This window comes from Amblyomma americanum, chromosome 2, assembly GCF_052857255.1.
Source record: "Amblyomma americanum isolate KBUSLIRL-KWMA chromosome 2, ASM5285725v1, whole genome shotgun sequence".
NCBI lineage: Eukaryota > Metazoa > Arthropoda > Arachnida > Ixodida > Ixodidae > Amblyomma > Amblyomma americanum.
The window spans coordinates 72525962-72544356 of record NC_135498.1 but is presented as its reverse complement, the minus strand read 5'-3'; the positions used below and the strand labels follow the sequence as shown (position 1 = coordinate 72544356).

The 18395-nt window shown below is 47.0% G+C and overlaps 1 protein-coding gene across 1 annotated transcript in view; it reads right to left on the bottom strand.

The window, feature by feature from the left end:
• The window catches only part of LOC144119745 (uncharacterized), a 56221-nt gene that overhangs the window by 18864 nt on the left and 18962 nt on the right, over positions 1-18395 (bottom strand). Inside the window, exon 3 of the mRNA XM_077652292.1 lies at positions 11657-12272. Coding sequence (XP_077508418.1) covers positions 11657-12272 — 616 coding nt within the window. The remainder of the gene's footprint in view (positions 1-11656; positions 12273-18395) is intronic.

Genomic DNA, 18395 nt, shown 5'->3' with positions numbered 1-18395 from the left:
AGGTGCTTATTGCCAGCTATTAAAAAATCTATGCCACTAAATTTATAGCTTTGGTACCATACAACGGTCTTAAGCTCTCTATAGAAAAATATATCAACCTGTATATACAGCTATAGACAGAAATAGGAAAGGTCTATAGCTATTTGGGTCTAAATCCTATAGCCGACCATAGGACATTTTTGTATGGAACGGAACACAAATTCAGATCGCTGGCGGTCATGTGGTGATGCCGCTCGGCGTCTGCAGCGCTAGGATTGAGATTCGCGGTATCATCTTCACTGGTTGCCCCGCTGTGCTGGCTCAGTGCTCCAAAGACCTCATCCTCGGTCTCGATTTTCTTCGCGGAAATGGTGCTATAATTGACCTCCGCGAACTCATGGTAACATTCTCCGCCCCATGCACCATAGCCGAGGACAGTGCGCCAGGCAGACCCATTTTTCGCGTGCCCAACGACCACATCACTCTACCATCGCGTGCCAGCTTGTTTGTTACGGTGGAGTGCGACAAGCCCCGCGCGACCAACGGCATCGCAGAAGCAAACTTGTCTTTACTGCTGAGCCAACAAGTCTGCATCGCACGGGGTGTTGTTGCCTTGCAGAACCAGCGAACTGGGCTCCTGGTTACGAACTTTAGCGCCGAATACCGCCACCTAACGAAAAATATAGCTATCACCAATTCCGATGAAATTAGCGAGCCCGCCACCCACTGCGTGTTGTCAACGTTCCGGGACACCCCTCCAGGAGGACCTAGTCGAACATTTAAGGCTGACGTGAACCCTGCCTTGAACACTGATCAGCCCGCCCCTTGCAAACCATCCTTCACTCTTTTCATCACTGCTTTGCGACCACCTCTAAAGTCAGGCAGACGTCTATAACAAAACATCGCATCATAGTTGATGACAGTGAGCGGCCTATCCGTCAAAGCCCCTATCAAGTGTCGAAGAAAGAACGTAAGGCTATACAGCTGCAGGTTGACGAAATGCTCTGGGATGATGTCACACAACCGTCTACAAGCCCATGGGCTTCGCCCATTGTTCTGGTCGCCAAGAAAGACGGGACACTTAGATTCTGTGTCGACCATCGAAGACTTAACAAAATGGCCAAAAAGGACGTTTACCCGTTATCGCGACCTAATGAATCTTTCGACGGGCTGCGTCATGCCCGCTACTTTTCTTCTCTCGACATCCGCAGTACGTACTGGCCGATTGAGGTGGATGAACGGGACCGCGAGAAGACAGCGTTGGTTATTCTTGACGGATTGTATGAGTTCAATGTGCTCCCCTTCGACTTGTGTTCCACTCCTGCCACCTTTTAAAGAATGATGGACACTGTCGTCGTTGGCCTCAAATGGCAGTCCTGCCTCGTCTACATTGACGATCTCATTTTTTCTGCGCCTAAGACGAGCATCTCAAGCGCTTGAGTGCAATACTTGAGGCCAAACGATCGGCCAGCTTCTCGCTCAAACCAGAAAAATGCCACTTTGCGTTGCAACGGCTGAAGTTTGTGGGCCATGTCCTGAGCGCTGAAGGTGTTATCCCTGACCCCGACAAGACCGCTGCCGTCGCTGCGTTTTCGACCCCACTGATAAGCGAGCTGTGTGCCGTTTTCTGGGTCTCTGCGCCTATTACGGACGTTTTGTGCAAGACTTCTGTCGGCTAGCCGAGCCTCTAATTCGCTTGACAAAAGACAAACAACCGTTCATCTGACCCAAGAACAGCTGGAGGCCTTCGACGACCTCAGGAACCGCCTCCAAAGTACGCCCATTCTTGGCCACTTTCACAAGGAGGCGGACACGAAACTACACACCGATGCCAGCAACGTCTGTCTGGGTGTCGTCCTCGTTCGGCGGCAAGATGGTGTTGAGCCCATGATTGCTTCTGCAAGTCGCACTCTGTCGCGATCTGAAGCTAATTATTTTACCACGGAAAAGGAGTCCCTCGCTGTCGTTCGGGAGGTAACAAAATTTCGCCCATACTTGTATGGTAGCCCATTTGGAGTCGTGAATGATCACCACTAGCTTTGTTGACTCGCGAACCTTAAAGACCGATCGGGGAGGCAAGCGCGCTGGAGCCTCCGCTTGCAAGAATTCGATGTTACCATCCTGTACAAGTCTGGCAACAAACACAGCGACGCAGACCGCCTGTCTCTTGCTCATCTCCCGTACACCATTGCTGACACGGAAGACGATCCCGCTTTTCTTGGTGCTTTAACGACGTCCGTCCTTGCTCATCAATAGCGAGATGACGCCGAGCTACAACCCCTCATAGAGTACCTCGAAGGCCACACCTCGTCGCCGCCCCGCTTCTTCACACGCGGGCTATCGTCGTTATGCTTGCGGCGTAGCATCCTCTACAATAGGAACTATGGCCCCACGGACACTCCGTACCTGCTAGTGGTCCCAAAGGGTGCTTCGAGACGAAGTTCTGCACGCATGCCACGACGACCTTTCGTCCGGCCACATCGGCTTTTCTCGCTCGTTGGCGCGGATGCGGTAGAGGCCCCGGGTTACTACAGTTGTCCAGCACTATGTTAAGTCTTACCGCGAGTGTCAACGTCAGAAGACATCACCTATGAAGCCGGCCGGCCTATTGAAGGCCATTGATCCGCTTTGAATTCCTTTCCACCAGGTCGGCATGGCCTTGCCAGGACCATTTCCGAAATCATCATTGGGGAACAGGTACATGATAGTTGCCACCGACTACCTCACCCGGTATTGTGAGACGAAAGCCGTTCCCGGCGGCACCGCTGCTGAAATTGCTAACTTTTTCATCTTTAACTTTTTCCCCCATAACCGTGCCAGTGCGGTCGTTATAACTGACAGAGGCACTACTTTTACATGAGCCGTTACTCAGGAAAATATGCGTCTCAGTGGCACCAGTCACTGTCGAACCACTGCCTGCCATCCTCAAACTGACTGACTGATCGGCTCAATAAGATCACTGCCGACATGCTTTCCATGCACGTCGACACCGACCATAAGAACTGGGACCAAATCTTGCCTTACATAACGTTCGCCTATAGCACTGCTTTTCAAGAGACGACGCCCTTCACGCCGTTCCGTTTGGTGTACGGTCGCGAAGCCACGACTGTGCTGGACGCAATGTTACTGCCAGATGTTGCACGTCCCTCCGTCGGTGGCGCTGAAGAGTTCGTTCGGCACGCTGAAGCCGCCCGCCAGCTAGCTAGACAGCGATCCTGTACCCAGCAGGAAAACGATGCTCAACGTTACAACCTTCATCACCGGGCGGTGCTTTACCGCCATGGGGATCAAATTTGGGTTTGGGCGCCAATCCGGCTGCGGAGTCGCTCCGAGAAAATTCTGCGCCGCTACTTCGGCCTCTGCGAGGTACTGCGCAAACTTAGTGACATAAACTACGAAGTGCTTCCGAAAGAGTCTGTTGCGGCAGGCGGCATCCGAAATCGTCCTCGTGACAAGGATGAAGGTCTACCTCGCCCGTTAGGACTTATTCTGCAAAGTCTGGCGCCAATGACTTTATTCCGGCTTCCCGTGATTCCGCGGCATCGTGGCGATGCTCTTTCCATGAGGAGGGGTAATGCCACACTGTCAGCCGTTTTCTAGCGCCGCCATGCGGTACGACCGCACCCGCTGCACATCCCTATCTTCCCCGGCTCGTGCGTCGGTTCGTTAAGTGTGTCTGCTTACCTAGTCCTGGCGTGCCTTGCTGCCCTTTCTGTCGGCTTTCGGTGACGATATATGTTTTATTTCGCGAGACGTAGCTTTCCCCCACTGCAATAGGAGAAAAGAAAGATGGTCATCGAATTTGAACCATGATGAAAGTGAATCCTTACGGTATCAGAGTTTTTGCCAAGAAAAAAACTGAGGAATGATTCAGAGTCGTTAGGTCAAATGAGTTAGGTGCACTATATCTGTAGTTTTCTCTTCGGTTTCGTTTCGAGGCCCGGTTCTCGTGACCAAGAATGCTTCAGACAAAGATTGGTGAAATCTTTGAGTTGGGGCCTTAATTCTAGCGCGCTAAAATTAAAAGAGACACTTGAGCTCCGCCTTTAGAATATGACGCGATAGCATTAATGGGAGAGTGGCCGTATGAGCGGAATGGGTCACCCTATACTTTAGAGTCATAGATCGCTGGGAGTTGTAATACCGCTTCTGGTGCAGTGGCGCTGCGGGTAAGCAATGGCAAGTGCTCCCAGCGGTGGGGCTTATGAGAGCTAGGTTGCTTTTGCGCAGCAGCCTCTCGCAACGAATCATTAGTTGAACTACCACCTGCCACAGTGAGTAGTTTTATCACAATCCGGTTAACGGTTGCGATTAAATCACAAGGCCACATGACCTAGGTGACCCTCTTGGGTTGCTTAAAGGTCAAGCATGCTTCAAACAAAAATCGACGAAATCGCTAAGCGTGGCTTAATTCCTAACGCACTGAAAGCGAACACTGTAGATGAAGGCCAAAGCGCGGTACTTACACGACCAACCGCATTTACTGTCTACGGAAAGGGACGAAAAAAAGAGAACACCTGCAGTGATGGTCTACCTTTGTGGAGCACATGATTTAATCACAAGTGCACCGTTTACTTGGACGTGTGGGACAAAGCGCTCCTCATACAAATTTTGCTTCTTGATATAGCTCACCGTCACACAGATTTAGTGAAGAAGGACGTTCTGGCGGGCTAGTTGGTTCATAATGAACCGATTGAGTGCTAACTGCGCGAACAAGACGGGACGTAAGGCGCACAAAAGGACTGACAAAACAAGTTGCAAATCTGCTCTTTGTCGGTTCTTTTGTGTGCCATACGTCCCGTCTTGTTCGCGCAGTTTGTACGCATTCGCTTCACAGGTTTAGTTGAAGCTATGGCGTGTCCTACTGTAGCTTCATGTAAAGCCGCAGTGCAGTATTTTGAAATATTTTTAAGATAATGAAAACGTTTTCGGTATTGCGAATTTGCAAGAAAAAAACTGATAAGGGGATCATATGCCACTCGCGAAATCTGCTTTAGTAGTATTGGTTGACTCTCACGAGCACTATGAAAGGGAACGCCCGAGCGTGTCGCAGATAGCCTCGAACCTTACTTGTGACGATGAGCGGCGGCCTCTTTTTTTCCAGTATTATGGAAATGATTGTGCTCTTTTTCCTACTCCTGGCAACAAAGAATAGCTCCTCTCGTTCCAATTTGTTTCTGAAACTGCCACGGTGTTTCGCCAGAAGTAGCGTTCCATTAGCGTTATAGTATACTATCTAGAGTTGCGGGTATGTCAGCCTTATTGCTCCCAGAGCATCTAAATTATGAGCGAAAGCGCGACTCTTACATGCAGGAGGTGGACTTGCTGAAGCTGTTGGCGCGAGAACAATCATAATTCGCATGATTCTGGCTGCCGAACTTGCTTACTTCTAGGCAGATCACTGTTGCATTTAATGACACAGCTTGCTTGTAATGCGTCAGCTGCACCAAGGCCTATCTCAATAAGTTACGACCAAACTGCTCGCCCTGTGGTGGATGGGTGGCACCGTTTGTTGTTAACGTCACAAATCACACACGTTTTCATTTTAGCAATCAGCCAACACTTGCCATAAAATTGCGTGGCTTCGATAATAAAACAGTTTTCAGTGAACAAGTGCACTAAACAAAACCAAACGCAATAAAGCACGATAACAGTTGGTGTGCGAATAGACTGTCAGCAACAGTCTAGCAGTAAACGATGCAAAGGAGTTTCCTTTTTCGCAATTCGCGGATGTTTTCCAGTCATGTCATCGCGTTTGGCCAATTGAGGCACTAACGGCGCAGGGAAAACAAACTCGCAACTCTAGGTAACAGGTTCCATTCTATCTGCCACGCGTTCGCACGTTCCCTTCGATAAAGAAGACAACTGTATATTTTGGTTGAAAGAATGATCACCTTCCAGTCGTGTCTGTAAACAGTATTTCGCTGCTGGTTTATCATTTCAGTGCTGTATCGGCTTCTTTTGGGTGGAGTCGTCTTAAGGGTGAGAGTGAGTGGATGGGTGGTGGGAGGGCCTACTTTGGTGCGCACGTTGGCTGGTAGTGGGTGGCTGGTTCTGAACGGTGATGTTGGGTGGACGGGGAAAGTGGGCGCATATATTGAGTGAAGGCCTTCTGAAGGTTGAAGGTGCGCTGTATAAGGGTGACGATGGGATGAGGACAAAGGTGCCTCCTGGAAGGTGGCGACGGTATCACAAACCAGCAGACGGACCGATTTTGAAAAAGTGAGGGAGTGTAGGGTGCGACTGGGGGGTGATGTGAGTGGATGGGCGATTGCTGACCTTGTGTAGGGCGCCATTGGGTTGGTTGGTGGTGACAGATGGCTTGTGGACAGTGAAGATGGCTGGGGATCAAACATGTGTGGCTGGTGGGTGGCGACCTTCTGAGGGTAAGGGTGAGTGATTGGTGCGGCTTTCCTGAGGGTAATGGTGCGTTGTTTGTTTTTGGGAGGAGGATTTTGGAGGTTGGAGGTGGGAGGTGGGAAGAGGGTAACGTAACACAAGACGAGGAGGAGAGAGTTTGCAAAAGTTAGGATAACAATCCGAAAGCATTAAAATTATTCAAAAAGAATACCGAAAGCACATTGCAGCCTTAAAGGCACACATCCCGCCTGGCTCTGGAGGCTGATAACTTCCTGCTAGCGTGCAGTGACTCTCGGGCTGTGTTTAAAGGAAGTCTCCAGCTGAGAAGTGGGTCAATGAAGGCAGAAGCATAGGAGAGATTCTTTGCGCAAGAAAAAAGACGGTACGGAACACCTTTCACCGTACCCTGCAATACTCGAGGCGGCGCGCTTGCTGCAGTGTAATCGGGCTGCACTGTAAACACTCGGGAAACAACTTTATTCTTCCTTCTCTCGCGAGCGTTCCTGAAATGCCTGAGTATCAGCAGACATAAGCCTGTTTTTGATTTGGTGGCGCGCATAAAGGCTCTGGTCACGCATGCCTTTGAGCACATCCTCATCATGAAACTGTAATGACCACAGAAATGGTGGCTAGAGCATATGGAGAAGAACCAACCAAAACGTAAACGGCCTATGGGCATCTGTAAAAAAGGCTATATCGGTCTATAGCCTTTCAAGTCTACAGCCTTTCATGATCGTCTATACACTCACAAATCGGCGCTTATTGCCAGCTATTAAAAAATTTGTGCCCCTAGGGCTATAGCTTCCAAACCATAAAAAGCTTTTAGCTGTCTGCAGAAAAGTATAATAGCCTGAAACACGGTCATAAAAAAAGTTCAGCTATTTGGGCTAGTTACCTACAGTTCATCATAGGACACTTTTTCTATTGGAAACAATCAGTACCAATTAGGCCACCTTATCTCCAGCCTGATAGTTATCCTAGACACTTCTGCGGTATTTACCTAATTTTAGTGCATGACACATTCAGAATTAAGCATTTATTACAACTATGGCTTGTAAACTGGCTAGGTATGACCTAGCTGGTGTCATACATATATAAGCTTGCTTGTCTTATGCATTCAGCGTGTATTAAAGCAAAAGCTGTCATAGCTTCGATTTAGCCATACAGAACTGCATCCTACTATAGAATCTACAGCGTCAGCCGTAAGACATTACTTACGAAGTGAATTGGTTTGATTTAACCAATTTCAACGGCCGCCCCCTGCCAACTGAGAATGAGGTGAGCAGCCATGGTTGGCAGATGGCAAAGTAGAAAAGGAAACTCCCTTCATGCCATGAGGAAAAAATGAGAAAGAAAAGAGAGAGAGGGGGTGGGAGGGCGGTAGGTGGCCAGATCAGATTTAGTTGATTCGTATTAGCACAGCTAGGCGGTCTCTTTCGACAGACAATATATATTCCACGGCACAAATTCGAGGCCAAATGGCTAAACTGAAGCTATAACATGTTTCGCTGATCAATACGCTAAGCCGGCAAGCTTATAGCTTAAGTGCCTTGTTAGGCTGTCACTCGCAGTCCCTACGCTGTGAGCGCCTCGATCAATTACTGAACAGTGCATGCAAATTTTCTGCAAAAATCATCAAGTGCTGCATATTTTTATTAGAGCTGGTTGTCCCATTTGCTTCTCTTTGAAAATTAACACATACTGCAACAGAAAAATAATATTTTAGCGCGGCCCTCATTTCTAACACTTTGCTTAAACTACAGGTTGAGGTGGCACCATGATTTCAGGATTTCGCTACAGAGGCCAGAGCCACGGGATGTAATCCGTCCTCGGCGGCCCCACTCCTAAGCAGGCGAACTTCAAAAAAGCTTTTGTGGCTTGCGCTGTAAGTGCAGATTAAAAAACCCTAAGCGGTATAAATTATTCCGCAGCCCTACTCTAAAGAGTCCGTTGAAGCTTATGTGTTGTTTCAGAACGTCGAACTATACATAACTAAACTCTAACGTTGCCTTATCTCGCCGAGTCCGCAAATATGGTGGATTGGGTGGAAAATATAAAGTCGATTGCATTCTACTCCGATAACGTTTACTGGGATACCATTCCGAGGTATGATATAACGTTGTTGCCCTCAAGAGGATAATGGCGCATAGCAACTGCGGAAGATTGGCCAAGACACAGACGGCGACAGACTGGTGTTGAAAACGTGAAACAAATCAATAAGGTATAACGCAAGCCCTTTCTAGCAACTATTGTCATCTTATTTCTCTCGGATTCGCTCTTCTTGTCGTGAAGATTTCTGCGGTATCGATACAAACGGAGAAGGAAGAAGACGTGCTACTCTGCACTGTGGCTACATTGTGTAACAGCTTGACCTTAGTTTGAGCAGGCCGGTCATATTGTCGGTCATATGTACCATACTTGGGTACAGTCACATGCCTGTTTTTACAGCCCTTCAAATTTTCTTACTGGAATCTAATCGGCTGTCTTGCTAACATTTTTTTCTAAATCACTCGGCTACAAATACCACTGTGTCCATCTCCTGCGTTATGCATTTCCAGTTCTATTTCGGTGTTTCTTCTTTTTGTTCACTCCTCTATTCCCCAGCATTCATTTTATTTTCGTTCATAAAAATATTCATCTGAAAAACTCTCTGTGCACCCCAATTCTTGGCCGATCCCACTCTGTGGGCATGTGGCATTGTTTGAGGATAGCAAAAACAAGAACTACGTCTGCCCAGCAAGGTTTCGAATTTTTTCTGTATTTCTCGCGCACACAGCGGCCATAAAACTCCTGAAGATGAGCATGAAGGCCAAACAACCCGAGCGTGACAAGAAGACTGCCAAAGGTTACAACTCTCCGGGCAGGAGTTATCAAATGACGATGAGGCTTAGCTGCTAGGCCTACCGGTGCTACGCTGAGCCTCACCGGAATTAAGGTGCCAAGGATGGGGACGTCACTGGAACCTCGGGTCGTTGCTGCTACCTCTACAAAAACAATGGCAAGTACCAGACCGGGCGTTTACATGACCGCCGCCGGTTGTGGTAACGATCCAGCTCCAGGAGCTAGCTCTTAGTCGCAGCACAGAGTGGATGACGCTTCAAATACAAGGACAGCGCTCGGGCAGCTACCCGTGCAGAGAGATGCACTGCAGGCTATGGAGGTGCAACAAGAAGTCACCCCTGGCACTTCGCAACGAACACCCCGACGGGTCAAACTACCAGGGCAGCCGGTCACGGGCAAAGGTAAGCGCGCCCCTGACAGGCCAGAGTGCTTATCCAACACCAGCCTTGCGGCATTCCTTCAGAGCGCACATCAGACCAATACCACAGTTTGACATTACAAAGATACACACCAAAACTGTGCCAGAAGAGAGCGCGTATAGCCTAACGGCGCAACGAAACCACAAAAAAACAGCGAGACTCCTGAAGGCAATAAGGCACCATGGTGAGTGGATGTTCTGAAATGTAAAGCTGCCGCTGGCTTACTAAAAAGGGAGACGGTACTAGACAGTCTTGCGCAACTGGCACAACTCAATCAGAGCAGTATACATCATAGATAGAAAGAGCCGAAAGAATCGGTAAGAGATTACAAAATATAGCCTGCAGAGGGCTTTCTAATAAGGCTAGGAAAATTAAGACAAATTTATTACGCTGCAAGCAGCATTCATGGGAGTTATTGATACAGGAACATAATCAGTTGTGTCCAATCAGAGATATTATAGCGTACCAGTGCCATTCTGCCCCTAATAAAAGAGAAAACGGCAGAGACGGAAAAGACAGGAAAAGCGGCCGTCTATATTACGGCTGACATTCCCCAAACGCTCCTTGACTTGCGCAAGTGTTGCAGCCCTCAGCAGGAAGTAGTTGTGGTGCTCGCGCGCCCTAATAAAACGCCCCTAAAACTAGTTTCAGAGTACGCTCGACGTAGAAGCGCAGTAATTAATCTTGGATGGGTTAAACACATTCGTAATTTATATCCTGGAACCTCGATACTAATGGCTGAAGATTTTAACGCTCCGCATACTGTTTTGGGGATGACATTAGGATTCCAGAAGGGAAAAACAAGTTCACACCGCTTTCATAGAAATGAAGTTTGGACTGCTAAACCACTCAGAGGTCGTAACACTGCCTGAAAAACGAACGCACACTTGAAATCTGACGGGAGAAGGGCTCGGGTGCACTACTGTGACGGGAAGAATTAGATGCGTAGGTTAGTGACCACGTCACCATTGACATAGATTATAATTTGGGACAAATGAAGAAAATTAGATGAAAACTTCCCCTTCTTTCATTACCGAGCGCTACTGGAGGAGGTATTCATTGAAAGGATAAGGAGTGGGGCGGCCCTTCACCCGTCGGTCATGTGCTGATGGGGCTTGCAAGATGCAGGACCAACCACCTTCCCGAGGTGTTCCATACTGGCTGCGGAGGTGGATGTTCGCTAACTGCTGTGAACTTGTGCATGGAAAGGGCTGCAAGGAAACGCATTTCATAAGAAGTGGGACTAACGGCAAAAAGGGAAGAGGATTTCTCAAGTGGCTGACCGACAACAATAAGAGCAGCAGCCTTTCTTGACCCTGCACGAAAATACCTTACATGATTTTCTGTAGTATACAGTGACCTGAATTTATGCCATTATGACAAGTGTGCGAAATAATATAAAAAGCCACACATACGTATTGCAACGAGCTTGAGTTACACGACTACAAGAAAGGCAGCCGTACTTAAGAGCTCGCGAAGTAAAACGTTCAGAGGTGAGTTTAAAATTAGGAATTAAGAAAAAGAAGTATGCACGGAATAAATATATTTATTTTCAATGATTTAAGTTTTACAGCGACGTTTATTCAACGTCCATGAAAAATGGTAGTAATTTCTTCTGTTTCGGCATGTGTACTCGTTACAGAGCTGAAAACAGTTTCTGGAAGAAAAGATATGAAGAAGAGGTAAGCATTAACACAGAATAGATCACTTGAATGCAGTGCACAGAGCATGAGAGCTATTTCAAATTGCAGCACCGAAATTGAAAAATTAGCCTGCAGTCACACAGGATACAAAGGTTCGAGCAAACAGAGCGACTCAACACTTTTTTTTCTGAAGAATTCAAAAAAGAGACAAGTGCGCTTCCTTGCAACTATTAAAGTTTTAAAAGTCATAGGTCTGTTGTCATGTCCCTGCAATATTCTTTAAAGCAGAGTAAATATTTCGGAACAGTTTTCCCATCCATGGTGACCAGTTCCAGGCTCCTTCTGATGCCGTAAATATTCTGTTCAGTAGACTTGAACTGCGCCAGAATATAAGGAGTAAAGCAGTGCACTTACACTTCTTGCCGAGGAGAGCACCGTAATGGAATGGAGTGCCAAGGCCGTAGCCGTAGTTCAGACCGTAGCCCAGGAGACCGTGGCCGTAGCCGTAGTGGCCAACACCATAGCCGAAGGTACAAACACCGTAGCCGTAGACTGGAGCGGCGTGGTAGGCAGCGAGGGCTGGGGCAGCATGGGCAACGCTAGCCACAGCTGGGGAGTGGTGGACGGTGGTGGTGGCAACAGCTGGGGCAGCGTGGACGGCAGCGACAGCTGGAGCGGCAGCGTAGGTGGCGAATGGAGCAGCGTGAGCGACAGTGGCGACAGCTGGTGCAGTGGCGTAGGCGGCGACTGGAGCGGCGTGGGCGATGGTGGCAACAGCTGGAGCAGCCTGGACGGCAGTGAGAGCTGGAGCAGCGGCGTAGGTGGTGGCAACCCTGGCAACGGCAGGAGCAGCGGCAGTGGTGGCAACGGGAGCAGCGTGGGCGACAGTAGCAGCAGCTGGGGCAGCAGCGTAGGTGGCAACTGGGACGGCGTGGGCAACAGTAGCGATAGCTGGAGCAGCCGCGTAGGTTGTGGCAATCTTAGTCACAGCTGGGGCAGCGGCGTAGGTGGCCACAGCCGGGGCGGCAGCCAGTCCGACGCAGTAGCCAGCGGTGCCAACGAAGCCAGCAAAAGCGCTGGTGGCCAGAGCCAGGACGATGGAAGCACGGATCTGTGGTGTATACAATAAAAAGAACATTATCTTCAGGACATATGAATTCACTGTCCCAGTCCCAGTTGCTTAGAGGTGTTTGTGTTTTGAGTCATCGAGGGCCGTATGTTCTTCAGGCTGATTTCAAACTGCTCTTTACCTAAAGTATGCACCCGTTATGTCACTCCATAAACTTTATGGTATCAGTGCTGCGCACTGCATTTCTTACCTTTCACCATGTTCGGTGTTTAATTTGTCTCATGTTCTGCCTTGCTCACCCTTTCTCAGAAAATTCTGCTGCTCTGGTTCTTCTCAAGTTGACTGAAATATTTCTTTCCGTCGCCCAGTACAGTGGTTTTAGCTCCGCTTGTATACCTATCATGTAATTCTGCATATTTCTCTTCATTCCGTAGCACTTAGGAACAATTTGGCTATTTACAGTCCAGTAAATGAAGATATGTATTTACCGATTTACTACTGTGAATGGATGGGCTTAGATCATTATGAACTTGCACATAATTCCATACGCTTGCAGATTTCTTTCGTATCCTCATGATGCTTTGATCACTTTACGCATAAAAGTATACTTGTAAACTTTTTCCTGTATCGTCTGAAAACTGCTCTTCCTTTGACAGTCTCTCTTATTTGACTTTGGGTTTATGGAGAATAATTTCTCATGAGCTCAAGAAAACCACAATGCAAAACGTCGAAAATATCGCAATTAGTTTATGCGAAGTTTCTTGGTCCTCATGCCTTGTGTACTGTGGAATGTATGCTTTTATATGTAACACAGATCCTGATAATTAATGATCTGGAGCGCAGTATTCTGTAAAATGTGTAGGGGAAGTTTTTGGACACATGTTTCTCGGACGTTTTACTGAGACAATTGAGAGATAATCATAAAATTTTGTGACAAAATTTTCGAAGCGAGCGCTTCTCTAGATCTCAGCATGAACGCTGCTCTTTTTTTTTTGTTAGGACGTAAAAGCAAAATCAGTGTTCACACTCTATGCATAAGGTCGCTCTCTTAATGCTATCAAATTTATTCTCCTTGCAGCTGAAATAGTGGAAGAAAAAGCAGGCATAAACACGCTCATGTTGCTGCAGACTGCCTTGTCCGTATCGCCGAACCGAGTTGTAAAAAATAAACAACCTTTAGTAGCTATAATCACTGTTCTTATTATAAAACAGTGCAGTGACTGCCGCCAAAGGTATATTGATAAGAGAGATAGCTCTACATCAAAAGTGCCAAGTTCCGCAAGGAAGGTGGCTCACACATGATGAGTTCAGAGCTGCTGTAGGAGCCAACTGCTGCTGTTCGATACCTCGCAAGCCGCTTTTATACAAGTTCAGGCAGGCTTTAATTTATGCAGCACGCGTTGCTCGACGGTAAAAACCCAGAGAATGTTGTATAACCAGCATCTGAACAGAATACTAGCCTAGTCACGCATCACAGTGGGCAGGTGAAGTACGCATATGGAAGCAGGATGAGCCTACACCCAATTACTACGCTTAGTTCAGTATTTTTTTTGCATAATGACGCCCTCCAAATTACAATGTATAGAGATAGCGACATGGGGGTTACATCAGTGCCGGTTCACTTTAAGAAATTATTTTTTTTTGCCTCGAGTTAGGCGAATTCAAAGAAAAGAATTGCGGGTACAAGGACATTTATGCTGATCTAGAACTGTTCGTTCTCGTTTCGCAGCGCTCTGCTTTCTCAACGGCTAGGTTTTAACACATAGAATTTTACTTGAGACCTAAGTGGCTAGAGAAGGAAAAATAACATTTATATTTTGTTAGGAGCTATATGGCGTCCCCTCGTTAAATACGCTTAAATGTTGAATGTCTTGATAGTCCAAGCTACTCAATCATTATTTAAAATTTCGGCAGCGTCAGGTGGCGAGCAGAAGCACTCATTTTAGCTTGGTGCTAATTAAAACTGGAGAAACAAATTTCCTTAGCACTTGATCGCTACCATTTATCAATATGGTGGAATCCTGGTAAAGATATATCTGCTTTTAGAGTTTTCAGTCCTTCGATAGAAAAAAGGCATCATCATCATCGCTCGTCACTCAGGAGCTGCTTCTAGATCTCGTTCTTTAGCTGGGTGTTCCAATAAAAAGAATTCATTCATCCTGACACTCCGTCTCTAACTACCGAGAGTCACGAAATAGGAAAACTTAACATCTTTCAGTCTAAATGGGGTGATCCGGACAGATTGCGTGCAATATGAAAAGGGCAGTAGGTTTTCTCATCAAGTGAACTTTTAATTGCGTTTGATATCTGTGCAATCAATTCCTGCATAATTGTTTTCTCTGCACTGTTTCCAGCATTCCAGTCGACGGTGAGGAAAAGATAAAAATATAACGTTGGGAATAGCGCATTCTAAAACATAACGCAACAAATCACAAATTTCTACGGTCATAGCAGGGTATGCATGAGAATCCAGGGAAAACATTGCACACGAAGCTGTAGTAATTGAGTACGCTGATATCTATAGAAATGAAGGAACCTGGAGAGCTATCACACGTCACTTTGACCAGGAACACTAGCGTCATATTCTCTTTGATTTCGAGCGACAGCTCACCTAAGAAACGCATGCTAATATGCCTTTTACAGCAGTTGCTATGGCTAACTCTTTCTGTACGGCGAGACGAAGATCAATTTCAAGAGCTCAGGCTGCGTAGGTGCGACAGTTCATGTTTCTTGAAAAAAAAGTAAGGTGTGTCACAAATGTACCTGGCATGAGCGTGTCCTTTTGATATTCTATGACACAAACTTGTAGACTAATTGTTTGGTTTTTGGGCGTTTAACATTCCAAAGCGACTCAGCCTATGAGGGACGCCGATGTGAAGGGCTCCGGATAATTTTGGCTACCTGCGTTCTTTAACGTCCACTGATATCGCACAGAACACGGGCCTCTAGAATTTCGCCTCCATCGAAATTCGGCCGTCGTGGCCGGAATTGAACCCGAGTCTTTTGGGTCAGCAGCCGAGTGCCATAGCCATTGAGCCATCGCGTCGGCTTCTGTTGAAAAAACGTGTAGTTCTGCACCCGCAGTTATTTATTTCATTTCATCTTTGCTTTCAGGCAGTTTGATCGAGCGCTGTGTTGTTAGAACACATCTTAGGTTCCACGCCATAGTCGACACGTAATCACCATCTCGAATGGTGTTGGATGCCAATCAAGCTGTCACTTATAAACGCTAGCGAGCCGAACCTAACCGTCATTTCGTTGGCAAACAACCATAGAAAACTTGGAGATAGGTTCAAAGCAACACAGGCGGCAAGCGCCAAAGAAAACGGGCAGCTAAAGCACAATGGAGAGGGGGTAGAGCGTGCTGTTCAAAGATGATATGAAAAGTATCACAGCATCTCACAGACGTGAATGCAAGGTTTGGGAATTATCTTCTCGCCTTCGACTGATTGGCACTGCCAACGCCCTTCAATTTGTATACACATAATACGTTTACTGTGCAGATGTGTATTTTCATTGTACTGGAAAGTGTGCATTGTATGGTATAGTATGGTATGGTACGGTACGGTAAGGCAGGGTACTGTAGGGTATGCTGCGGTATGGTACGGTACGGTATGATAATGACACGGTATTGTATTATACGGTCTGGTAGGGTATGTTACGGCGTGGTTTGGTAATGTCATGGTATTTTATGGTATCGCACGATACTGTAGGGTAGCGCCTAGTACTGCGAAGACGACAAACCCTCTCAATGGTAGGAACAAACGGCCAAGTCGTTACCGACATAAAGACCAACGTGCAGAGCAAGAGCCCGAACCACTGATCATGAAGTGACTAACGACGGCCGCTGGATTGCTGCTTTAATGGTGACATGAGCAGACTACTCTGTCAGATGTGCACTGTTCACCGCGCGTCTCAAGATAGTGATCGCGACTTTGGACAGCCAGGAAGTCTGCCCAGCGGCAGGTCTCCTTATTCATTCCTCTGAATTACGTGTGTTAATGGTAGCAATGAACGGCCGTGGTTATCCACCGCATTATATCGTTCAGCAGCGGTGTTGCCGCAACGTGATCGTCGGACCGGACTTTCTACCCAGCGCCGAGCTATCAAATACCTCCAGTGCAATCAACATTTTCGACCTAGAATTAGACCTCTACAGTGTCTTGATCTCAAAGCTACAAAGATTTATTCTGTCAGCACTGAAGTGGCCAACATTTTTTTTTCAGATTGAAGCATGACGTGGCTTGTGGTGTAGTGCTCCGCAGATGCATCCTCTACATGTAATTTTCAGATAGACTGTCGTTCGTGCGTCATAGTTGTGAGTCCTCATGAAGGACTCTGCTGCTTGGGCAGTAGGGCACAAAGTAAGAACTCTGAATGCGCCCAATAAGCTTGTGTTGTGACCACATTTTTTTGATGTGCAGGAGAGGAATGAATCCATATCGAAGAAGATGTCTGCCTTCTCTAAACGAATATTTATAAATCTTGGCCGCCGCACCGAATTCAGGCTCAAAACGCCTTAGATCTGTATTTCGGTGAAGTCTGGCGTTAAATATTTGATTATAAGTAATTGCAAGCAGGCGCATTGAAAGCAAGCGCCCGATTTAATAAGCTTTTTAGGCAAGTTTCTGTGAAGCTAATGAACAAAAACTTTTAACACGAAAGTCAGTGCCAAAGTTTTTCAGCTAACGCCAATATAACGACTCTTTTCCTGGCCGAGGTCATAAGCCGTTTATAAGGCATTGTGCGCTCACGATTTTGTTTTTCTTGCAGAGGCACCCGCACAGAGGCGAGATCGAGGCAGTTTGATTAACCTCTGCACACGAGATTACCAACATTGAAACGATAAAGCAAAGCTTAGTTACGGCAGTGAAAGAGAAGGCCGCAGAAGCAATCCTAACCTCATCGTGAGGAGCACTGCTGCTAATCCCCTTCCTGTAGCTCCGATCTCAAAATTACTGGAGAACAAAACGCTCCTAGACAGGCGACGCTAGAAATGTGTACTTTAATTCAAACGAACTAAAACAGTATGTCAGAGGCACTTAACGTGAAGCTTGTATCTTCCCCGGATCGTGGCATGACTGAAAAATCGGGCGCAATACAAGTTCAGAGAGAAAGCAGAAGGCGTTCAGAGGCCACTAAACGCTAAGAGCACGTACGGCCATGGCGATGACACCGGATAAAACTTGCGTGACGCCCATTGAAAGTACATGGAAGGTAAGGGGAGAGCTCAAAGTGGCTTGTAATACGAGCACCCGCATACATTCTAAGCAGGGAAATGGTATGGGCAATAAGTTTGTCGGTTGGTTTCTATGGACTTTTCCACCCTGGATGACTATATTATTATGCAGCCGCAGGTTAAAACTAAAAGCAAACAAATATGCTCCTTCTGTGCCAGTAAACATGAGTGAGTTTGACACAACTGAAACTTAGGAAAGGACTCGGAAGGCTGATGACTCAAAGCTATTTTGAGTACAGAAAAGACGTTAAAGAAAGTAAACGCTTTGTAAAGCAACAATGCCCATTCTTAACGCACAAGGTAAGATGAATATCCGACTTTTATCGGCACCAGTACACATGCGTACCTGTGTATATGCATAAATTCATATACCGTATGCATTCAAAGAAGCGAACAGAAAGCGGCCGCCTACACTTTGGAATCGCCGTAATCATTTATTCACAAAACTTCACCAGTTGTGTTTTGCGAACAAATAAGCCGGAAACACTTAAGCGGTGCCCTGCTCACTAGTATCCGGAGGACTTTGAGAAAATGAAGAAAGGAGCGTCATATCTGTCCTTCTCATCATCAGCCTTACTATGTGCACTGCAGTAGAAAGGCCTCTCTCATGTCTCTCATTTAACATTGTCATCTGCTAGCCGCGGCCACACTAACCCCGCAGACGTCCACCAAACTAGCATTGTTCCGCCCCTGCTATGCTTGCGTCCTCTTCGATCATTTGTAGGTCGAACTGTCGCCAATAGCGAGCACGCTAATAGTGATCTGAGCCGCGGCAGTTCCAGCCAAGTATGTAGGTTGTGTGCGGCCCTACTGCGCATGTACTGCTTTCACGGTGTCTGATCCTG